This window comes from Erythrolamprus reginae, chromosome 3, assembly GCF_031021105.1.
Source record: "Erythrolamprus reginae isolate rEryReg1 chromosome 3, rEryReg1.hap1, whole genome shotgun sequence".
In the NCBI taxonomy this organism is placed as follows: domain Eukaryota; kingdom Metazoa; phylum Chordata; class Lepidosauria; order Squamata; family Dipsadidae; genus Erythrolamprus; species Erythrolamprus reginae.
In genome coordinates this window covers 184,814,880-184,841,017 of record NC_091952.1, presented here as the reverse complement: position 1 = coordinate 184,841,017, position 26,138 = coordinate 184,814,880, and the positions used below count along the sequence as shown (strand labels likewise).

Genomic DNA, 26,138 nt, shown 5'->3' with positions numbered 1-26,138 from the left:
AGTGAAGAATCTTGACAGGTTCATCCGGTTTGGGAAAGGATAGAAGCTCTTCATAGGAAGAGGAAAGTTTGTACAACTTTCTGTCCTTGGTGGAGGGATTAAGGCCAGAGGCTGGAAATTCCCACTGTTTGAGTAAAGCGTCTTTAAACAATTTAGGCATAGGAATTACCTCGTTATCCTCCTGTTCCTCTGTGAAGTAAGGTAAATTCTCCTCCGGGGGATCAGTGGAAGTGGAGGCTTGTTTCTCCTGGGCCGCTAATCCCGTAGAAATTCTAGCTTTGAGGAGGAGAGATTTGAATAATTGAGAAGGAAAAATAGTAATTGGAGGAGGAACCTTTATTTGGGATTCCTCATCATCTGATAAGCCTTGAAAAGGATCCTCATCATCCTCTATATCCTCATATTCATCCTGAGAGGAATCTGAATCATCCTGAATAGGAGCTCTGACCGCTGGGGAAGAACCCAAGGGGCGGGAGGAACGAGAAGGAGGAAGAGGTAAGGGAAGCTCATTGATGGTGGAGAGTTTGGCATCAATGGCTTTGGACAACACAGCAAAAATAGACTGGAACTCAGGAGGTAAACTGGAAATATCAGCAGAAATGGCAGAAGAATCCCTAAAGGCCTGGGAGGATCCTGGCTGGAGGGAATCTTCAATAATATCTGGTTCCTCTGGACCTATGCCCCATAGGTTAGGTTGGGGTCTGTCTAGGTTTGGCTCATCCAGAGATAACACAGGGACCCCAGAAGGAGGTAGACTAGAAGCCTCTGGGGGGTCTTGACTACTGATTACTTGGGCCTGCACTTTCAAACGTTTTGCTGATTTGTCATGGATTTTTTGTAGGGCTAGGTCCCTTCTCTTCTCGGCCCTGGTGACCTTGGTCGAGGGGCGGGCCCCTGGAGAAGAGGAGGAAGAGGCCTGGGGGATACTAGTAATCTCATCGCCTGTAGGCCTGGCCTCTCTGGGACCTTTAGTTGTGCCTCTCTTGGGAAAAGTAGCCATAGTCTGACAATTAACAGAAGACAAGGCTGAGCCAATAACTGAATAATAAGGAGAAGAATTTCAAGGACTTCCGAAGAGGAATGGATCCTGCTTCGAGGCCTCGAAGCTGCTGAAACTTGAGGACAATCTGGGCAAACCCAGAGTTCGTGCCCCCAAATCCAGCGGGGCCAGCCTCCCTAAACTTTATAATTAAGTAAACCAAGGCACTCTGGTTGGAGGCTTAGCCGGTGGAGAATTTAGCCTGGGACCCCCAAGGCCCGCTCCGGGATCCACGCGGTGGACTGAGGCCTACGCGGCTGGCAGGAGGCCAACACGAGAGGCCTAGATTTAAAAAGGGCGCGAAGGCCTTCGCGCCGAAAAAATCGCTCCGTAAAATTTCTTAAAGGGGAAGCGATCGACTAAGTCCAGGAGACTAGAAGGCGTCTCACTCCGCAGGAGGTATTTCTTAAGCCCTTAAATATTTTTGTATACAATAAATAATCAATAATTCAATAGATTAATACTTGCACCAGGACCTCCAGGCCAAAGGATTAGAAGAATCCACAAGCGGCCGCAGGAATCGTAACCGGCAAAACCGCCGGGGGAAAAACGAAACCGCAACTTCTCCAAAGGAAAAAAGCCGAGCCGCAAACGGCTGGCGCTATTAGTGCAAGTAAATAATAATGATAAAACAAATCTTACTACTTTTGAAGAAAAGGATCGAAGGGAAGGTGTTAGTATGTTGAACGAGCTATCACAATACAACCGCAGGATATGCGAACTGAGCGAATTCTGGGGAAGGGGCGGATCCGGCAAGCTTTTTTAATACTAGGCTCAGTTCCACCGGATTGGACATGAGCAACCCATGTGACTGCTGGACCCGCTCCTTCAGTACGGAGAAAATCAAGGCCCACTCCTATTTCATTTTGTTAGTCTTTCTGAAGTAATTGTTGCCAAAGCAAAAACAGGGACTTATGCCAGCATCATGTTAGCCAGAATTCATAGAGTACTAGAGTGCATTGGTCACATGATCAACCCAATGGTTTTTGTGGAAGTCTTTAAGTGAACTCATCTCATTTAAGTGATCGCATCTCAGACATTAACACCCTTGAAAATGTCCAAAGATACTTCACCAGAAGAGCCCTTCACTCCTCCACTTGAAACAGAATACCCTACAAGATTAGACTTTCAATCCTAGGCCTAGAAAGCCTAGAACTAAGACACCTTAAACAAGATCTAAGTATTGCCCACAAGATCATATGCTGCAACGCCCTGCCTATTGGTGACTACTTCAGCTTCAACCACAACAACACAAGAGCATGCAACAGATTTAAACTTAATATTAATCGCTCCCAACTTGACTGTAAAAAATATGACTTCAGTAACCGAGTTGTCGAAGCGTGGAACTTATTACCGGACATCATAGTGTCATCCCCAAACCCCCAACACTTTACCCTTAGATTATCTACGGTTGACCTATCCTAAGGGGCAAGTACAAGTGCACTAGAGTGGCTTCCGTCCCCTGTCCTATTGCTCTCCTATATCTCCTATACCTTTCTTCTATTCCTATATCTCTTCTTCTATTCTTTCATTGATATGTTCTATTACTATACTGTACCTTCTTTTCTATTCTTTCTTAGATATATTTTACTATGAGTATCTCCCCTATAACCTTTATCATGTATTTTACTATGTGTATATAGATATATACCCACTAAAGGCCTCATTGTGTATTGGACTAACTAACTAACTAACAAAATAAAATAAAATAAAATAAAATAAAATAAAATAAAATAAAATAAAATAAAATAAAATAAAATAAAATAAAATAAAATAAAATAAAATAAAATAAAATAAAATAAAATAAAATAAAATAAAATTAAAAAAAACAAAAAAACCTCCATGGTCATTAAGCAAACCAATTGTTTGCTATGCACGGAATTTGGCTGAAAACTAGAAGTGCCAGTTTTGGGGGGGGAAACATGGTCATTGACCCTGGGACGCTGCAAATAGCTGTAAATACAGTTTACATAAATTCAGTTATGTGGCCGCAAAGGAGGCTTCACCATCTAAATTTCAAAGCCATGTCATTAGTCCCAGATGTAACTTCAAACAGTCACTAAGTGATCAGCTGTAAGTCAAGGAATACTTGTATATAGCAAACTATGTAACATTCCTTTTTACTATTTATTTTCAAGTTGTAAATAGAAACAATTCTAATTCTAGAAAAATGAGAGGTCAACAATGTTGTAACCTCCACTTCCTCCCTTACTCCCACTGCTGAAAAATACATCCCTGGCAAATTCTATAATGAATTGCCAATACTATCTCCTGTTATGGAAATACAGAGTAGAATGAGGCTAAAAGGATATTGACAAACTCTCAGTCTTCATTGTGAGAATGGCAGTAAGACTGGACCAGGAAATAATACTAATGAAATCAGCATTGTGCCCTAATTCAGACCTATTAAAGCCTGATAAGACAGAGGCATGACAGGTTCTAGCCAGAAGGATCAAAATTATTTCATGGTTTCTTTCACGTCTTGTAAAACAATACATCTCCAAAATCCGCTGCAGATTATTTTAAAGAATTTTCTTGGATGAAGTCTGTCAACTCTGAATACCACCACGGTGGCCATTGTAAAGAGAAGCTCAATTATAACTTCTGTCTCAAGAATTCTGCAGAGACCTAACACTAATTAGTGAACTTACTTAACATATTGATATATGTAAATGAACCAGAGGGATATTTTACTTAAGAATCAAGAAAGGGGATAATCCAGCCATATGATCTCAAATAGTCTTTACATAATTTTTTATACTACTATTTGTTAATTGTCCAAGAAGGCTATTATAATAATCTAGTATACTGATATAGTATACTTTACAGAACTATAGCATACCATATAGAAATATACTGATTTCTGTTGGTTCAGATTGTATATAGTTGCAAAGCAGTAATCTGAATGTTCCTTTATTAGTTTCTATAATGGAATGTAGTAAGGAGGTGGATTCCCAGGAGGGACAGAAGAGTTAAGTGGAAACTTAGTCTCAGGCAGTCTCAATCTTATGTGTGAGAGAAAAAAGATGAAGACAGATCCTCCCTAATAGTTCACAGAGTATATTGTAGATGCAGATAGCAGATACTGGAAAGAGTTTGTTTTTATGTCCTAAACAATAAAGAATTCAGTTTGAAAGAATCAGTACATGTCATTATATTATCAAAAATTTAGAGCTTAAAAAACATTGTGAAGTTAAATTATCTTTCAAACACATAGATACCTTCACAAAATTTCATATTCAACAGGAATAAAAAGTAAACTTTGCCGCTATAGCTTCAAGAAGATTGCATATTTTTTCCCACTTTAAACAACTTGAGCCGAGGTGGCGCTGTGGGTAGAATGCAGTATTGCAGGCCACTAAAGCTGACTGCTAAATCTGCAGGTCAGCGGTTCAAATCTTATCACCGGCTCAAGGTTGACTCAGCCTTCCATCCTTCCAAGGTGGGTAAAATGAGGATCCGGATTGTGGGGGCAATATGCTGGTTCTGTTAAAAAGTGTTATTGCTAACATGTTGTAAGCAGCCCTGAGTCTAAGAAGAAGGGCGGCATAAAAAATTGAATAAATAAATAAAATTGAATAAATAAATAAACTTAGAAAAAAGAGGGGGAAATGCACAGCATTTTCTCTTAAATGTATTCTATTAACTATTCTCAAACACATTATATTCCAAGATTATGACCATTGTATCATTTTAAAAGTAAGCGAACTCTGCTAGATATAGTTTTATCAGCCTTACCTTGGTAGGAATACGGGAAGTTAACAGAAAGGCCCGACATGATGTTAGCACCTGCAAAATAAATAGCAAATGTTTACCTTTGGAAAAATAAAACTGAAGCATTTACCGTATACAGTGGTACCTCGAGATACGAGTTTAATTCGTTCCGGACCTGGGCTCTTAAGTCGAGCAGCTCTTATCTCGAACGACTTTTCCCCATAGGAATTAATGTAAATAATTTTAATTGGTTCCAGCCCTCAAAAAACTCACAAAGTTAGTCTAAATTATGCAGAAAGACATGTTTTTAATGAAGAAATGTACATGTACATATAAATGAATAATGAAGTTTATTTCACTTAACTTGTAAACTTTCTTAAACTTTTAAATTTACATATGTTCAACTTCTCTGCCACCCAATCCTGTAGGACAGAGGTCACCAACCCTTTTTGCACCAGGGACCGGCTTTAAGCGATCAAGAGAGGAATGGGTGAATGAATGGACGGAGGGTGGGAAGGAAGGAAAGAGGGAAGGGACAGGAACAGAGGAAGGAAGCAAGGAAACTTATGAAAGGGGAGAGTAAGAGAGGAATGAGTGAAGGGAGGGAGGGAGGGAAGAAGGTGGGAAGGAGAAAGAAAAGAAGAAATAGAGGAAGGGAAGGTAAAAGAGAGAAAGAAAAAGAGCAAGAAAGAAAGAAAGAAAGCAAGAAAGCAAGAAAGAAAGAAAGAAAGAAAGAAAGAAAGAAAGAAAGAAAGGGGGAAGGGACAGGAACAGAGGAAGGAAGCAAGGAAACTTATGAAAGGGGAGAGTAAGAGAGGAATGAGTGAAGGGAGGGAGGGAGGGAAGAAGGTGGGAAGGAGAAAGAAAAGAAGAAATAGAGGAAGGGAAGGTAAAAGAGAGAAAGAAAAAGAGCAAGAAAGAAAGCTGCAAGCACCCCCCCGAGCCCCCCAGGCCGGCTGCAACCTTTTAAAACACGCGCGCCGCTTCGCAGCTGTCTCCTGAAGCCGAACGCGGAAGTTAGCGTTTGGCTTCAGGAGACAGCTCCTTGGCGCTTGTATCTCGAATTTGGGCTTGTAAGTAGAACAAAAATATCTCTCCCCTCCCAGCTCTTATCTCGAGTTGCTCTTAAGTAGAGCAGCTCTTATGTCGGGGTTCCACTGTATTCAGAAATGTTTTCATGCTATAATTTCTTAATATCTACATAAAACTATAGGAGTTTTGTAGCTCTATTTACATTCCTTCAGCATCCATTGAATAAATAAATGGTCTGCATAAAATTACAGAATTGGAAGAATTTACTTTGTCAAAACAGTTTGAAAAATAAAACTGGAGCATTTACTGTATATTCAGAAATGTTTTCATGCTATAATTTCTTAATATCTGCATACATCTATGGGAGTTTTGTAGCTCTATTTACATCCCTTCAGCATCCACTGAATGTAAACAAATGGTCTGCATAAAATTACAGAATTGGAATAATTTACTTTGTCAAAACGATTTGTAGTGATTCTTCTAAGAAGCCCACCATAGAGCAGATTCACACTCAAGTTATGAACGATTACAGCATCTCCTACTTACAAATCAGAATCTAAAGCCAGGTTGATTCTTTTGTGGTTTGGGATCTTGGTTTACATATAGTGTACATGTATGCTATTGGACATAGGTAGCTGAATTTTAATGAAAGGAAGGTTTAAAACTCAACCATTCCTACTGGCTGGCATAATTTTGTACTTTGCCCAGAATAAAAAACGTATAAGACTGTTGAAAGCATTTCTTCTCTATTCTATTTTTTGGTAGATGTTAAGATATTTAAATTTAGTTCCTGGAGCATTGGGCTTGTGCAATAGCCAGCATATAACTGATTGATTGGAGATTGCTGGCTCCTGTGTGAGGCAATCCGTACTATGGTTGGTTGCTATTGGCGTGGAGGGGGAATTTCCTTTTTCCTATCTTTTTTTTCTCTGTGCGCCCTGTGATTGTAACTCGTAATACTCCTGTTTGTCTATCTTGTTTGCTGTAAATAGAGATGTAAAATATATTTATATTTATATTTATATTTATATAAAACTGGTCTCTGGGTGTCACACGACTTTCGTTGCCAATGACAATTCGTTGTTTTGACAATGACAATAAATTTATTATTATTATAAGTACATGTCAGTGTCTCTGATTTCATTTGGATACCTGCTATGCAAATTCCCTGACAGTAGATATTAATAGTCTTGATTGTATTAGAGCAGAAGGAATACATACATCCACAAAAGGTATGGAACCAATAGAGGGGTTACTGTTGCATAGTAAATGGCCGTATAATTTTCAAGGCTTCTAGAGATGCTATTTCTCAGATAACCTATGTAAAATTCATAACTTATGTAAAGACCTATGTAAAGTTCAGCTCTAGGTAATAGGTGAGATTGCAGTTACTATACTGACCTTCCTGTTATGTTCACAAACAGTTTTGTGAACATCATTGTAACCAAGGACCTGAGCCAAGTCACCAAGGATCTAACATATAGTGTGGGCCATGTGTTGGATTTGGCTTTTATTATGGGGCGTGATAACATGATCTGGATTCTTGGGGGTGATGAATGTCACACAAATCTGTTTCATTGTCAAGATCACAGCAGTGTAAAGTTTGAGAACCCCAACCTAAAGCAAAGGATTTAACTGCCCTGTGGGCTGCCAGACTTAAATAAGTCTAAAAGGGAATTGAGAAGGAATAATAGCCTTTCATTTAACATGTAATTACTATTTGCTATATTCATGCCATTCTGTTGACCGTTTTAACTTTTAATTGTAACAATTTTGAAAACTATGTGGGAAAAAAGATCCCACAAATGAAAATATTTGAAACAGATACAAAGTTATAGAACATGCTGAGGAGAAAGTTTACATTCACAAGGGAGAAGATGATCATTCTGGTGCCTTGTTTTCATATATTATTGCTGGAAGGGGAGAAGTGAAGGACAAATCTTTTCTGTATAAGCCATTGTGGTACAACAAAAATAACTTCATGATTCTACAATGAAGCTATTGGCAAAATACTCAATACAGACAAAAAGAAATATATCATTTACTGCATTGTTAAGCTATAATAGCATTTTGGAGATTTAGAAGCATCACAGTGAGCAAAGCTGAACCCCTAAATTTACTAATGCAAGATGAGGAGATACCCATCTACATCAAAAAACAGAATATCATACATTTGCTCTCTTGTGGACTTGTAGGTGACCCCTCTAAAAAGTAGAATGTTGAATTAATTTTGGTCTGATAAAATAGCTTTATCATATTTTTATCATTTATCTATGAATACTTTTTTAATCGTATTTTTCCACTTTGGTTCTATTTCTCTCTCAATTTCAATTTAACATCGAAATGTTGTCCTTAGGTACATCATAATGAAAGGAGTTGTTTTGAAATTAACGTGAAATTAATTGGTGGAGAGTTTGCTGAATATAGAAAATTTTGGAATTTTAATTAGTACAGAAAGGTGATAGGTCATATGTGGTCTGTTGCAAGGAATGAATGTGAAAAGGATGGCTGCATATATAAGCAATTTAGCATTCGATTTATCTCCCTATAAAATTCAAAGATTCCTATAACATATTCTCCCTGTAGTGGCCCCCCTAATGTCAGAAACAACTGGACAGGGAAAATGTTCATCTTTTATTAGATTTATATTTGTTTACCGTACTTTATTATTTTAATTTTGAGACAGACTATCACCAGAAAAACACTGGACGTCTTACAGATCAAGAAAGCAAGATTTATATTTAAAAAAAAGGAGAACTGACTTGCTTCAGAATTAATTATTTTAACTTGAACATTTTCCATCTCATTTCATATGTATATCAAGATCAGATAACTTGTCGTTTTACCTATTTTATCATCAATAGGACATAATACAGTATCTAATGAACAACTCACTAAAACAGCTTTATCAATCAAGGTATCTATAAAATTGAATAAAAATATCAGAGAACTTGGAGTAATGCTATTTTTAATTTATGTATGTCAATCAAATGTTTTTATAGTCTATAGAAAGAAAATCAACTAATGTCATGCTGCAGCCACCCAGTGACCGACAGAGTTGGCCTTCTCCGGGTCCCATCAACTAAACAATGTTGTTTGGCGGGACCCAGGAGAAGAGCCTTTTCTGTGGCGGCCCCGACCCTCGGGAACCAGCTCCCCCTGGAGATTAGAACTGCCCCCACCCTCCTTGCCTTTCGTAAAGTTCTTAAGACCCATCTCTGCCATCAGGCATGGGGGAACTGAGACATCACCCCCGGGCCTATACAATTTATACATGGTATGTTTGTGTGTATGTTTGCTTTTAATAATGGGGTTTTTAGCATTTTTTAAATTATTAGATTTTTTCTTACATTGTTCTTGTTATTGTTGTGAGCCGCCCCGAGTCTACGGAGAGGGGCAGCATACAAATCTAATAAATGATGATAATAATAATAATAATAATAATAATAATAATAATAATAATGCTGTCATATATATTAGAAAAATTCCCAAAACAATAAAAACTCTTGATTAAAGCATTAGTTATCCTACTACTTATATTCTAAACCCCATTAGTGGGAGAAATGGTTAGTGTTTTATCATTTGAATCCATCAAGTAATTTAGTTGACATCTGTTCCATTTCTCCTTGGCATATAACCAAAATGCACATATACTAAAGCCTTGTCTAGACTACGGATTTGCCTTCATATTTGTTATCAGGATAACTGTACAGATTTGCACTTTAGCATGCATGCATATAAGTCACTGGCATTAGTACCAATCGTCACTCTATAAAAGGCAAGTTATGTCACATTAGAATGAGCCAATGAGATTACAATACTTAAAATAGAGCCTATTTTCAAACTAATAACTTTTCTTGAATGAGTTTAGATTTAAGGTGACATCTTGCTAAGCATAAGACATATTTACTTGGTGTATAGAATTCACTTCCTCTAATATGAGTAATAAGAAAATGTATGCATAGTGCACCTTTCTCCAGGCTAGTGCCTTCTTTACAGGGTATGAACTGAAACTCCCAAGTTATCAGAATCAAATGAACTGAGTTGATCTTACAGAAGACAAAGTTATTTCAACCATATTTGCAATTGCTCCAGCAATTTAGATGATAATGCTTCAATTCAAAGCAGACTATCAGATCTGTAGTAACCTTTTTGTTTAAGAAAACATCATAATTGGTCTGAACACTTTCTTGTTTTGCCAGCATCTTAATATGAAACTGCACTTCTGCTAATTTGATAAGTTGAAACTATAATTGTGTTTCTTCTAGAGCAAACAGTTTTACCCATGGTCTTGCAGATAGTTATGACAGATTTACATTTTATTCCAGGGAAACTGGACAGCCTTCCTTCTAAATTAAAATAAATTAATGAGTAGTTGATAGCTTTTCCAGCAAGTCTGCGTACTCCATATACTATGTGTCATTTTGTTTCTGCACAAAAATGAACATGACAATAGCTTTTGCTTGTTCAGTACTCTTCCTTTATTCCTTATTAGTGTCTGATTAAATATGTCAGTTTCAATATTTTACAAAGAACAGCGCTGTCTGAACTGCATACATGCTGAGTTTTAAATATACAGCAAGCACAGAACCAGGTTTTGCTTTTCTTTTAAAGGAAAACAAAATGTTCAGAAAGCAATGAATTTAACAAATAATTAGGCTATCCACTTACTTTTTTTTTACATCTTCCTAAAAATGGTAACCAATTTTTCCAAATCTCAATGTATAAATTGTGCTTTAGTCAAAGAACCGTCTCTGTAATTGACTGAGAATAGTCAACAGATTTTCCACTTCCAAATCACCCTGGTCAGAGTATATATATATATGAGTTTTATAATCTCATAGGTACTAAGGAATCAGACAAATTTAATAATTTTCTAAAAGTTGTCATCAGATCCAAAATTTACTTCTTTGTTTTATAGAATAGCTCAACAATTAGGAAAGTGTTACATTAATACTTGAAGAGCATACTTTAGTCTAAGAGTTTAATATATATGAATGATACAGGAAAGTTACATCAACTTCAAACATAATTCTCCACTCCAAAGACAATTATTTGCTACAGCAAGGAATGAATAAAAAATTGCCAACATTCCTTACTTATTACTGTTTCTGAGGAACAATCCTTAACATGAAAAACAAAGCAATTAGTTCCATGGAAAAGTGTCTCTACAATGTCTAGTTTTTATTAGTATTCTAATTGTTTATTTATAGCACCCGCATACAGCCCAGCAATATAATTTTTTTCTGACACACACAGAGAGAGAGAGAGAGAGAGAGAGAGACAGAGACAGAGACAGAGAAATAAGGAATACCAGCTATAATGCTAACTTTCTGGTTAATAATGGCTTAGCAGACTGCACACACAAAGCTCATGGTATACAGTTATACAGTCTTCCTCTGGCTTTCTCAAAATATTTTCCTTTATTTTTCATTTAAATTATCCACTAACTAAATAACTCATTTCTCAGACAAACCAGACATGATGGTCAAGGAAGCTTATCTTTAATATTAAAATAAAGGTACCAATTTAATTGTTGTAAGCATAGTAAATAATCAAGGTATATACTTGTACATGACTTCACTTAGCTTTCCCAAATACAATGACCTGCCTAATTGCTACAATCAAAGAATTTCCTTGACACATACAAATTGTTCCAAGAAAATACTGGGGATTTCCTAGGTTGGTTCACAACTGTAGCCTCTAATACTACATTGAAGAATATTCTAAAAAGTCCCTAAATATTTAAAGAAATTTGTCATACACAAAACTGAAGAAGACTTCATAAAGTGTTCTTCTAGAGCATTGTTTCTCGGGCTCTTTTCATAACTCATAAAATCTGGTCCACAAACAATTTCATCTTCCTGAGAAATGAAATCTATGTATCATGGGAACAATTATATCAAAATATTGAAAATCCATGCAACTTCAAAGAAAGAGAAGGGCAAAGAGGGGAGGCAACAGCATTCAGTCCTATACAGGTAGTCCCTGACTTACGACGCCGATCCGTTCCTACAGGGCATCGTAAGCCGAATTTCCATGTAAGTCGGAATACTGCATTCCGATTTACACGAACGGAGGCGGAGGCGGAGGCTTCAAGGGACCAACAGCTGGTTCTTCTCAGCGCTTTGTTGCTTCAGCCTCCAAGGCCGCCCATCGCAGAGATCCCCTCGCCCGAATGGAGGCGGCAATGCAGCGCCGAGAAGGACTGGCTGTTGGTCCCTTGAAGCTGCTGCCGCTGCTGCCACCACCACCGTTCAGGTGAAGGGATCTCCGCGGTGGGTGGCGGCGGTGGCTCTGAGGCCACCCACCATGGCGATCCTCTCGCCCGAATGGTGGCAGTGGCGGCAGCAGCTTCAAGGGACAAACAGCCGGTCCTTCTCGGCACTGCATTGCCGCCTCCATTCGGGTGAGGGGATCTCCACAGTGAGCGGCCTCGGAGGCTGCAGCAACACAGCACCGAGAAGGACTTGCTGTTGGTCCCTTGAAGACGCCGCCGCCTCTTTTCGGGCGAGGGGGTCTCCGCAGGGTCTCTGAAGCTGCCGCCCATCGCGGAGATCCCTTTGCCCAAACAGAGGCGGCAGTGGTGGCTTCGAAGCTGTCCCTGGGTCATCAGAACGACGAAACGTCGTAGGTCGGGGACAATGTAACCTGGGGACTACCTGTACTTCTGATGCCAATCCCCTGTCCCTATAACCACTGGCAAATAAGGTCACAAATTGTGATTACTGTATTTTTCTGAGTATAAGATATACCTTTCTCTTCCATAAAAGAGGCTGAAAATTTGGGTGCACTTTATACTCTGAATGTAGCTTTTTTTGAAGCTTTTTTTCAGCATTAACCAGGTATGATCTTCTCAGCTCTTACTGGTTTGCAAGCCATTTCATTGTTACTCTCTGCAAAGAATGTTTTCCAAGCCCTAAGTCTTTGCAGGCTTTTTTCATTGCTCTACTTACTCCGAATGTTTCTTTCCAGCACTAATGAGGTCCTAATGATATTCCCAGCTCTTATGAGCTTGCAAGCTCTTTCATTGTTACTCTCTCTGAACAAGTTTTTTTTTTTAAATCTTAACCTGGGATAAAATAATGTGCTGAAGTTGACCAGACTAAGGATGCTAGCCAGATGAATATCTGGTAGGCAGACCCCCCCCCCTATTTTCCTCCCTCAAAACTAAGGCACAGCTTATACTCCAAAAATATGGTATGTGACTGCAGGGCTCTGCATCCCATGAATAATGCAAGTTGGTTGTCAAGCACCTGAATTGTGACTAGTGACTATGAGGGCATAGCAATAGTCGTAAATGTGAGTACAGGTCATAAAGCACTTTTTCTGAGCCCATTATAACCTCAAACTGCTGTTAAACAAATAGAGGTAAATTGAGGACCACCTGTGTTATAAGTGAGAAATAATGTTTTCCTAGTTTCGTAAGGAATATCCTTCTGGGTTCAGTTCCAAGTGGGGAAAAAGAAACTGGAAGCATGGGACTGCTTGGAAAGAAGGTTTAATGGTGGACAGCAGCACATGGCTTGAATCCTGAACAGAAAAGGTGGATCACCTGCTTCCAGATGTTGGGTGAAGAGAAAAAGGGCAGTCATGCTGAGAGTTCCCTAGTTTATACCCTCTGTTGGGCCCCGCATTTAGAGTTTCCTTTTCCTGTATAAGAAATGTATCCTATTGGCTGCCAGACTCCCAGGGGGTGGGATGCAACTCTGTAGCCTGTCTTGAGTCCAGGTTTGCTTGACCCTTGCTGACTATGCAATCTTCCCAGGTGAGATGGGTAGAGGGTTAATCCTATAGTGTCCTAAGATTGAAGGTCTTAATCCCATCACCCTGGAGCTGAAGGGGTGGGGACAGGGAGCTGCATGAAGCTGCTTTGTCTTTAGACGATGTTTCTCTTTTCCTCATCCAGGAAAACATATTCTTCCCTTTCAATATTTCCTAGATTATTTCATTTTTTCCAGGACAGGGGTGGGAGCTAACTTCCTTCACTAGTTTAAATCAAGAATATCAAAATAAAGATCTCTAACACTGGGCACCACAGACTGATAGATCTGTCAACAGTAACAGTGTCGATTATTGCTTAGTAACAAAAATAAACACGTGGGGCAACAGGACTAGCCATCTGTTCAATTAAATTTAAAACTTGTCTAAGAGAGTTCAATAAAACCTATATAGAATTCAGTTTGGATAAATCCCAGCATTAGCTATTTTAATAAAAGGTCTTAAAAACAGGTTTGAACAACCTGTGACTTATAGCAAAAACATGGTAAATTTATCTTTTAAAAAATTGTAATATAAAGTGCTTAATGGGGATTTATAAGAGCAAATAGATTGATTCTCTGAACATCAGTAACATTCAGAAAGTAAAAACAGTAATAGATGACAGCTTTATTGAATATTTCATTATGATATGACTGCAATTCGAAGCAACATCAGGTTTCAAACACTTATCAAAAATGTATGTATGTATGTATGTATGTATGTATGTATGTATGTATGTATGTATGTATTCATTCATTCATTCATTCATTCATTCATTCATTCATTCATTCATTCATTCATTCATTCATTCAATGTGTATGCCTCTTATCCCATCTAGAGATTTTCTTCCTCTGTCCATAGCATTGATAAAATTAACTATTTTTGGATCAGAAAAATCACTTTTGGAGCAAAGCTTGGAAATAAATTTCCAAAGCAGAAACTAGCTTTTTGGAATTTTAGTAAGTGAGTATAGTTGCCAAATTAGATAAATACATGGGAGAAGACTCTTTTTTTCCTTTTGCAAATCCAGGTAACACCCTGACATAAGCTATTTTGCATTCTTTAACTTTGTACTGAGCCCAAAAATGGAAAAAAATAATTTCACAAGAAATATGAATATAAACTACTAATCAGGAAGCTATTGATACAATACAGTATATCTTTTTCAGGCTTAGCAGTACATGTCCAGGCTTGTTTTTAGAGCGTAGCCTACTAAAAAAAAAGAAGGAAATGAATATGTAAACGTGACTTTAGAAAATGAATTTTAAATGTTAGCCAGCTTTAAAAACTTTTCTGATTCTTTTAAAAAAATTTTTTTATTGAATTATAAATATAAAAGACAAACAATACAAAAGAAAAAAAAGCAAAAATAAACACGACAAATACATAACAACAAACAAAAACATATAAAGTTTTAAAAAAATATACACCCCTTAGTTGATTTATCAATATTTATATTTTACTCATAGGGTGCTCTTAGAGCTATTTCTATTGACATATTAACTATATTGGTTATCTATATCATATCTAGTATTGTTCAACTTTCACCGCCTTTCTCTTATCATTTCCCAATTGTTTCATTTAATGCAAATTCTATATTCCATCAAATACCATTTTTAAAACAAAATTATTCTTTAAACAAAATAAGTTTCTATACTTTTATATTTATTCGATTCTAATGTTGTATTTTCCTTGTTCCTAACCATTCGCAAAATATATTCCCAATTGTATAATATTCCGAATCTTCTCTGTCATTCAATTTCATTGTCAGCATATGCCCTGAGTCCTTCAGAATTGAGCGGCATAGAAGTCAAATTAATAAATATCTGCTTCTGCACATCTCACTCAGATGCCTAGGATTTAGACAGAAATCCAGCAGGATAACTTCCTGATTTCTGTGGAACATATTATTGATGTTTGGTACAAACATTGGATCTAAACGAAGAACCACTCCGTCGGCATGATGTATCGACAGGGCAGCAAGCTCTGAAATTCTGCAAGCTGAAGTGATTGTGACTAGAAAGATAACCTTGAAAGTCAATAGTCTGATACTAGCTGAATGGAGAGGCTTGAACGGGGATGCTGTGAGTGCCAGCAGTACAACTGACAAATCTCAGGTAGGGTACCTGTGGACAGGTTGCCCCTTTCAAAAAAGTTGCTGTCACTCTTCCTGAAGGACAGTGGCTTAGGTGGCCACTTGTCTGCAAAGGATATTTGTGGATAGGAATTTATCAAAGCATACCAGCAGGAAGTCTAAAACTGTCACTGTTGTAGATAATAAAATTATGAGTGGCACATCAAAGACTAAAAGCCGCCCAGGGGGCTTTGTATATCCTAGTCATAGATGCCTTTCTGGAAGTAAGAATGGTGGAAATCACTTTCCTCGAATAGTGGCCCTTCCAGAGTGTCTCGTACTCAGTTGCCAATGGCTAGTTTGAGTCACTGGCGATCTGGATGTTCCACGACTCCTTCGTGAAGGGAGACCTTGTAAGGGGAAATCATCCAAGGGCGTGAGGAGTCATCATTATCATCCCTGCATCTTCCTTCATTATCTTCCTGACAACCTGTGGAATCAGTGGGGTTGGAGGGAAGAGTTCCACCAGCCAAGGAAGTCTTAGGACCTTGGTCCCCTCTGGTGCTGGATTGCAGAAACAGGGGAAAAAAACATGGGAGTTGCGTATTTTGAGGGCTGGTGAACAGGTCCATAGATGGACGTCTGAATCTGTCCATGATCTGGTCAAAAAGAGCTGGGTGGTGTACCATTCGGACTGGTCGAACGTTGTTCTGCTCAACCAGTCTGAATGGATGTTGGCTACCCCCTGTTCTGCTGGCGTGTCCCAACCACCCATAATTACAGGGTAATTAGTCCAAAAAGACACACACATCACGATAGAAGGAAAACCAAAAGTCTTTATCAACAGAAAAGCAGAAAAAACTCCCTTTTTAAAAGTCAAAGGGATTTTCTGGTACACACAAGGCACAGGTTAAATGCAATCCAATTTCTCACCCAGTAACTGGGAAATTGAGTCCAATTCCAAAGTCCAGAAAGTCCACACACAGTCTTGAACAGGGAAACAGCAAAACCACGATCTTGACGAAACTATGAATCAGATAAACTTCCACAAGGCTAAAACAGCATGCTGCACTTTTTATCTGTAGCACTAATTACAGCAGCCCCACCCAACCACAGGTGGCCTCACTTATCTCCTGTAATAATCCTTCAGTTGTTCTCTCCTATGCATCACTCTACTCATGCGTGGGTCTGTCATAAGTTCTTGTTCAGAATCCAGGAATGATAAGGATGATTGATCTCCTCCTGGGCTGTCTGCCAAACTCCCCTCTTCCCCACCACTCACGCTTCCTTTGTCAGAGGAGACTTCATTGGGAGATTCTATCGGGAGCAAAACAGGCCTGTGGCATGTGGATGTTTCCCCCACATCCACCTCCACATTCCTTGGGGCATGAGCTGGGCCAGAGCCAACCACAACACCCCCAAAATGTGGTCTGCCCATAAGGAGCACAGGTGAGATCCGCCCAGGTGCATAAGTTCTGTGTTCCACGCATCAACACTCAGGAGTATGTACCTCCTTTTCTTTTCACATGCACCTTTGCTGTGACATTGTCCATCAACAGAAGGACATGCTGGTCTGAGAGATCCTATTGGAAATGGCAGAGTGCCAGGTGAGCTGCTCTCAGCTTTATCCATTGATGTCATTGAAAAGGTCTTGCTGGTACCAAAGACCTTGAGCGACCTTGGTGTTGAGATGGGTGCGCTATCCAAACATGCTGGAATCTGATGTCAGCACCAGTTGCACCAGCTCTCGAAACAACAAACCTTTCTCCATGCCAGGTGACACCCACCAATCCAACGAGCACAGGACCTGTGTGGGCACTTTGATGTGGGAGAGTGAATTGATGCAACCTGACCTCTTGCTGGGTAGGAGCAGCCATTGTAAGGGCTTGGTGGAAAGGCACAATATCATTTGGTTTCCAAATGAGATGCAAAAGTTTCCAAATCAACACAGACTATGGAAACTTTTGCATCTCATTTGAAAACCAAGGACCCAGAGTATTGAGGAAGAATGGAGCTTAAGGTCCAGTACTGTTCTATGTAGTATCCTTGTTTTATTGATCACATGTAATATTCTATTTTTTCTGAGATGGTGGATTTGGGGTTTGATCAGTCAGAAAGCTATTTATACAGTTATTTTCCTTCCCATTACATGCTGAGCCATTACTGTATATCACAAATCATTTCCTCCCTTTTTGTTTTGCGGTACTCATATTTAAACATATCAGAAAGATGTGGCTGTGTTGTAAATACTGTCACTGTCGTATTCATTTCCTTGACTTCCCCTTGATTCTTAGAATAACACTCAGACTAATAAAAATGTGTTGGTATGTTGAGATAAAGTTTAACAACCGAGTAGTACACCCAAGTGAAAAATTTGTATGTCTCTGGTCACAAAAATATTTTCAACAAAAAAGCACTGTTATTATAAAAGAAAATTATGGAGTTGGAAAGAAGTTATTTATAAATATTTCAATATATAAGAATCTTAATTACCATGTTATATGTATGTGTACACATTCATACACAAACAAACACATACCAATACAACTACTGGATCTTCCTAGATTGTCTTTTTGAATTGTGGTTGAGACACTACTCCTATTTCTAGCGTTAATTTAACAATATGTGTTTAAATGATTTTTGGAGCCTGACTGTTATTTGAGCTACCCAGGATCCTCATTTGTTACCAATTACCTGAAGGTATTGATGTTACTAGGGGGTGATTAGTAATACAGTGATACCTTGTCTGACAAACTTAATTGGTTCCGGGACGAGGTTCTTAAGGTGAAAAGTTTGTAAGATGAAACAATGTTTCCCATAGGAATCAATGGAAAAGCGATTAATGCGTGCAAGCCCAAAATTCACCCCTTTTGCCAGACGAAGCGCCCGTTTTTGCGCTGCTGGGATTCTCCTGAGGCTCCCCTCCATGGGAAACACCACCTCCGGACTTCTGTGTTTTTGCAATGCTGCAGGGGAATCTCAGCAGGGATTCTACAAGTCTACGGAGAGGGGCGGAATACAAATCTAATAAATAAATAAATAAATCCCAGCATCGCAAAAACGAGCACTTCGCTGACAACGGAAGTCCGGAGGTGGGGTTTCCCAGCGAAGGGAGCATCAGTGAAATCGCAGCATCACAAAAACACAGAAGTCCTCGAAACCCCACCTCCGGACCTCTGTGTTTTTGCGATGCTGCGATTTCACTGAGGCTCCCCTCGCTGGGAAACCCCACCTCCGGACTTCCATTGCCAGTGAAGTGCCCATTTTTGCGCTACTGGGATTCCCCTGCTGGGATTCCCTTGCAGCATCACAAATACACAGAAGTCCAGAGGTGGGGTTTCCCATGGAGGGGAGCCTCAGGGGAATCCCAGCAGTGCAAAAACAGGTGCTTCGCTGGCAACGGAAGTCCGGAGGCGGGGCATCCTGGCAGCGGCAGTGGGTTTGTAAGGTGAAAATAGTTTGTAAGAAGAGGCAAAAAAATCTTAAACCCCGGGTTTGTATCTCGAAAAGTTTGTATGACAAGGCGTTTGTAAGACGAGGTATCACTGTATTTAACTACAGTGATCCCCCGATCATTGCGGGGGTTCCGTTCCAGGACCCCCCGCAACGAGCGGGTTTTCGCGAAGTAGCGCTGCGAAAGTAAAAACACCATCTGCGCATGCGCAGATGGTGTTTTTACTTCCCAGCAGCGAGGAGCCGAAGATTGGGGTTTCCCCGCCGCCCACGCAAACTCCTCGCTGCTGCCGCGCCCGCCGCTCGCCCGTCCTGAAAGGGAAAGCCCCCCCAGGCTGGCTCCGATCCCCCCAGGCCGGCTCCGATCCCCCAGGCTGGCTCCGATCGTTTTAAAACACGCGCGCCGCTTCGCAGCTGTCTCCTGAAGCCGAACGCGGAAGTTAGCGTTCGGCTTCAGGAGACAGCTGCGAAGCGGCGCACGTGTTTTAAAAGGTTGCAGCCGGCCTGGGGGGCTTGCCAGCACCCCCCCGAGCCCCCCAGGCCGGCTGCAACCTTTTAAAACATGCGGGATACGAGCGCCAAGGAGCTGTCTCCTGAAGCCGAACGCGGGGAAGTTTGCCAGGAGTCAGCGGAGAAGCGGCGCGCCTGTTTTAAAACGATCGGAGCCGGCCTGGGGGGGCTTTCCAGCAACCCCCGAGCCCCCAACCCGGGCTCGGGGGTTGCTGGAAAGCCCCCCCAGGTCGGCTCCGATCTTTTAAAACAGGCGCGCGGCTTCTCCGCTGACTCCTGGCGAACTTCCCGGGCGAAGGGCGAACGGCGGGCGAGCGGCGAACGAACGGCGGGTGGGCGGGCGAAGGGCGGGCGAGCGGCGAACGGCGGGTGGCTGGGCGAACGGCGGGCGAGCGGGTGCTGGGGGGGGCTTCGCCCTCCCGCCAGCAAGAGGGGGAAGACCCAGGGAAGCCGCCCAGCAGCTGATCTGCCCGGCGCCATCTACGCATGCGTGCCCATAGAAAAAAGGGCACGCATGCGCAGATGGTGTTTTGACTTCCGGGTTGAAAAATCGCAAATTAGCCTGTTCGCAATGGTCGGGAACGCAATAACCGGGGGATCACTGTATTCTTCTCTATAACATACACTATGCATGAGGATGAACAGGATGTATATATTGTGAACCTGCATCTGAACCAGTGATGAGCTGATAAGAGCCAAAGAAGTGACACCGAATCCTAACCATCTTAACAAAATGGAGACATTGTGCATGGATGGGTGATGCCAAAGAGAATTGGGACAATTTCCAGATGGAGACAGTTTAACTATTGGTATCTGGTAACTTTATACTCAGATTACTATAATGTATTCTGTGTATGGACATCCTTGTGTTTGATTTGGGTGCATAGTGACCACATTGCAGAATGGGGCAACAGGCCCTCTGCGTGTTACATATCTGTTGGAAACAGATGCCCTAGTGCAATTCAAAGGTTTTGCTTATGGCATACAGTACGTAGCCCCAAATATCATAGAACCATTGAGGGGAGGATGCCTTTGACATCGAAAGCCAATTTTATTATTGAAACTAGCTGATTACCTGGGATTGCCCAGGTATTTATTTATCCTAATCTTGTATTAGACAGGAAAAAGAATGAATTATATCTATAGTGTCAAATCAAAGTAATGTTTTTACAGGCTTTTAAAGGTATAAGGACATGCTCAATCAAAGGCCTATACCTGAGTTGTAGTTAAGGAGTTTTAAAGAGATGAAGTATATTCCAGCAGGTATCGCTATGTAGCTGCTTGAAATGTTCCATTTGCCTCTACAGGATTATTCAAGTAAACTAATCCTTTTATTTATATGCTTAAACTGACTATATATTTGTTGCGGTTAGCTCTGGCCCAGCTCCTGCCCCAAGGACTGTGGATGTGGGGGAGACATCCACATGCTGCAGGCCTGTTTTGCCCCTGGTGGACTCTGCTGATGAAGGCTCCTCTGACCAAGAAGACATGAGTGACAGGGAGGAGGAGAGTGGGGCAGACAGCTCAGAAGGAGATCAATTATCTAGCTCCTCCTTGGATTCAGAAAAAGAGTTAATGATACAGCCACGCATACGGAGAACTAATAAGGGACTTGTACAAATTACCAGTTTGTTTGGAGACGAGTGCTCTTTGCTATACCAAAAGAGGGCTTGGTTTAAGTGAATTTTCATTATAAAGAACATTGTTTTGAATTTTCAAACGTGTGTGTGTGTGAAATTTGTACCTGTGGATTTTTGGGAGGATTCTACCAGAGAGCCCGATAGAACATATATTTATACTTATTTACCACCTTATAGGAATGAAGTATAAAGTAGAAACCCTTACCACAAATTCTGCTGAGCCTGTAGCAGTCAGGTCTGTTAGAGCTAGGGAAGAGAGGTGTCATATAAAACCTTTTCAGCCAGCACTTTTATCTTTGAAACTCTGCCACTAAAGTACAGCACTATCAGGCTATGAATTAACCAGGAGTAATAATGTTTCTTCAGAAGTACTACAGCAGCAATTTTTCCAAAAGACACTGAGCAATTTCATTTTTTCATCTCTCCCTCCCCTGGGGAAAGCAGTGTAAAAGGGGCTAAAAATCATTTTCTTTTGGAACAATACACTAATGGTATCGCTTTTTATAGTTGTACAAAAAGGTAAAAAATAGGCTACTAGGAGCTGAGTCAGTCGTCTTATCAAATAATCTGCCCCTCTATTTATTTAGAAAAAATTTTCACTGTTCCTTCTCGGTCAGCACTATCGGAGAGGGGCGGTATATAAATCCAATAAATTGAATTGAATTGAATTGAATCAACAGTATTGTCTTTTCGTAAGATCTATAAACTTGCAAGGGCTTTGATGATTACAGATCATCTGTCTGCCTCCAATAGAAGCTAACATTTTTGTCCCAGGAAGCTTTATAAACCATCAAACCTGCTCATATAACTCGGAGTTTATCCAACAAATTGAAATAGTCCTCGATTTATGGCCATTCGATCAGCGACTATTCAAATTTACCGAATGAAGAAACAGAAATACCAACAACCCATGGCCAAAGTAATAGCCACTGTGGCACCCCTGTGGTCATGTGATCAAAATTCCGACACTGCCTGTAGTTGATTCACAAGGCGCTACCCACCTATTTTTCCCCTATCGATGCCCTTTCAGCCCTGCCATCCTACACGCTTCCACCCCAGCTGATCTCTGCCACCTCCTTGCTATCACTAATGAGGCATGCCTAACTGTTGCTGAGCTTTAAAGACCTGGCTTCAGATGCCAAAAGAGAGAGAAAAACCACAAAGATGCCCAACCCTGAGCTGGAATGAACTAACAAAGCAGCACAAAGCCAATCATGTACATCTGAGAAGCATAGTGAAACAGGGCATTTTGACATGGCGTGAGCCTTTTAAGATGCCTGGTGCCTTTCTCTCTCTTTTGCTGTATGAAACCAGACCTGTGTGACATAACAACCATACGGACCAGGCATGCCTCATCAACAGCAGCAAAACGTCAACAAATTTGGCTATGGCAATGAACTAGGGGGTCTTGGAATGCAGGACGGTGAAAGACTGGGCTGGGACAACTGCAGTTTCTCAGGTCATGGTAAGCAGGTCTAGAACCATTCTAGGACTCATTGTGAGCCTGCAAGACTGGGCAGCCAAAAGAGCAGAGATGGGGAGAAATAGGTAGGCAGGAAAAATGGGAGAGGGCTCAGCCTCACTTTACTGAGGAGAGATCAAACCTGAAATGACTTAGATTGGTCCTCAGCTAACAACCAGGAAATTCACTTAACGACGGCAACAGGGATTGCAAGAAGTGCAGTTACTAACTGATGCAGCCATGTGATGTTTCGCTTTATAGACACCTTGCTTAGTGACCAAAATTCTAGTCCCAGTTGTAGTTGTCAGTTGCGGACTACATGTAATATAATGCACATGCAGCAAATGAATTGACATCTCTGTGATTTATTTTGGAAGCTGTTTGCAGGTACCTCTTGTAATATTAATTAGAGAAATTTCTATGGCAGTAAACTCTAGTTAGTGAAGTCAAAATGACTCTGCATTTCAGAGACTGCCTTACACTTACACACTTACACACACACGCACACACACACATATATATATTTAATGTCGGATCACCCTGGTATAACCTCTAGTCCATCAGATCTGATCCCTTCAGCTCTGTACCAGGGAGGGGCTATATGTTTTTTATGTCGGATCATTAACTGCCTTGAAATGGCCCTGGGTTGGGCCTAGAGGCAAAAAGGAACTGTGACGTTCCTTCAATATACCAGGGTGATCCAACATAAAAAACATATAGCCCCTCTCTGGTACAGAGCTGAAGGGATCAGATCTGGTGGCCTAGAGGTTAATTCTCTGCCTTACAAAGCAGAAGCTGCCGGATCAAATCCCAGTAAGGGTGTGGCTAGCTGATGAGGCCAGAACAAGGCCGAAATGGTGCCATCCTAGTCTCCTTAATTTTAAAAATTCAGCAAAAACATGTGATATATATATATATATATTCAACAGAAAACATACAACACACACACGCACACACATATATATATATATCAATCTGAGATTAAAATTACCTTTGTCCATCATAATAGTAGACTTATATATCGCTTAACAGTACTTTATGGCCCTCTCTAAATGGTTATGGAGCTACCATTTCCCCACCACAATCTGGGTCCTCATTTTACAGACTTCAGAAGCTGTGGGTTTTGGATGATTCTAGGAAACTCCAATTAATGAGGTCTGCTCCCGATCCAGAATAAATGCTGCGGTGACAGTGTCTCAGTACACTACTTCCTTTGGAAGTCTTAGCAACTGAAACTCCATCATAATTCACTTTCTGCTTCTGAAATTTCTCTATATCTCCGGAAGCCAAAGCACTCTGGGATCTTGGCTTCTTCCTCACTTCCCTGTCATTTTCCCACAAAATTCTGGCTCCCCTGAGCTTTTTCATATTGCAGTAAGTTAATACAATGAGATAAAAAAGGAGAACAATGCCAGGTTGCCTCCTGTTTTTGATATTTTCTCACTAGTGACTAGTTGGAAACATTGGCCATTACTTCAAATAGCAGGCAATAGCCTGGGTAATGGAGAGTGGCATAAAAATAATTAGATAGAAGCAAAGGCAGCATCTGAATGGAAAATATCATGATAATTTCAAAACAAACAAAAGACAGGAAATCAACTTCTGCTCCACCCAATGGAAGAAACTATAAGGCACACCTGTAAACAATAACTGTGACAATTATCACTGAGTACTTAAAGTGACATTGAACATGTGTATGTATCTTTTAAAAAGATCACATTTAAAATATGCTCAAATGTAATGACTTTTAAACCAAACTGATATGTACTTAGCAACATATTTCACTCTCTGTTTCTTTCCAGTAAAAGGCAGTTGTCTAAATAAACTTTATCTAATCTGACTCATACAAAGGCCTTACTATATGAGATTTTGCTGTCTGGACTTTATCACATGATTTATCTCTTTAAAGCAGTGTTTCTCAACCTTGGCAACTTGAAGATATCTGGACTTCAACTCCCAGAATTCCCCAGCCAGCAAAGCTGGCTCGGGGATTCTGGGAGTTGAAGTCCAGATACCTTCAAGTTGCCAAGGTTGGGAAACACTGCTTTAAAGATTGTCAATTATCCAAGAAAAAGACTGATAAGACACCATTACTCAATTATTTCCCCAGTATTTTGTAATTCAAATTTTTTTCTGGAACATTTCTGCTGTTGAAGGGAATGCCTATTAGCAACAATACAATATTTTTGTTTAATCAATAAAAATACCAATATATTGTGATTAATATGTGAGAATGAACATTATAGAGATCTATCAGTAGAGTTTTTTCCTCAGTTTGATAAGCCATCATGTGATTTGCCTCATGTTTTACTTTGGTGTAGTCCAGAAACAAGTTTCAAACTTTACAGAATTTTAATTTATTATGAAATTTGTAAGAAATTCCATTATTTACCCAACTTGCAAAAATAATTTTCAAAATACAAATTTAAAATTAATAAAAACCATTGAATTAAAATATAATTTTTTAAAACATCCCAAAGCAAAATGGAAAACAACCTCAGAGTTTGAAATAGAGGTTTTAGAAAAGGATAGCGCAGCTTTGATTTGATAATAAATTGTGCCAAATTCCAGTAAATAATTGCAGTCCTATTTTAGCCCAAATGCAGTATCAAATTATTTATAAAGCTGGCCCATACACATTGCATTGTCAGCAATGGATGCAAAAGTCTTCCTTTTGCTTATAGTTTTAAAAATCCATAATAAGAAATCAGCCTTCATCCACAGCCTCTCAGGATTGTTGTAATTATTGTTACAAAAATAACAGTATTTCAGAATACAGTACTTTAAAAGCCTAGCTCCAATACTCCATGATGCCTGCTGGACTATGCAAAAATGAACAAGCCAGCAACTTCTATCTAGCTGAGTGGACGGGGAGACAGAACAAGAGCACCATGAATAAAACGTTCCTATTATTACGTTGTGATGACACAGACACATTTGGTAAGAAAAAGTCCATCATATTTACTGGTTGGAGATAGAAAGCTTTAAAAGGCCTGAATAGGTTAGAACCTGGCAGTCTGGAAGGTTGCTTTATGACAATCTGTTAACAAATATTCCATTGAAAAAGTTATCAGTAGATCAATAAACATTCTCTCTAAATCTGACATTCCCAAGTATGTTGGGAATACTAGCTGATTTACTTTGCCAAATTCCTATTAAGGAGCTTTGGACAGGTTATTCTGACAGCTTTATTCACAACATTTGGATAATAATACTGATCTATCTTTTAACAATAATAACTGTAAGGGAATGTTCTACCATTTCTATTTGCATGTGAAGTAGCCTGGTTATCACTCTTGTAGCAATCAAAGCTATGCTGTGATACCACTAGAAGTTGATGTATTTGTCCCAATTTTTTCTGTTTTGTTCCTTTCCTGGGCTGCTGCTGTAACTAGAAATAGATAACATTGTTTAAATATGGACAAAAGGCATGCAGCTTTTTATTATCAGATG

General features: G+C 39.9%; 1 protein-coding gene across 5 annotated transcripts in view; it reads right to left on the bottom strand.

Annotated features, from left to right (window-relative positions):
* The window catches only part of CARMIL1 (capping protein regulator and myosin 1 linker 1), a 165,032-nt gene that overhangs the window by 86,145 nt on the left and 52,749 nt on the right, over positions 1-26,138 (bottom strand). For all 5 annotated transcript variants that reach the window (XM_070747395.1, XM_070747393.1, XM_070747394.1 and 2 more), the window contains exon 3: positions 4,778-4,828. In XM_070747395.1, the coding sequence (XP_070603496.1) occupies positions 4,778-4,828 (51 nt within the window). The remainder of the gene's footprint in view (positions 1-4,777; positions 4,829-26,138) is intronic.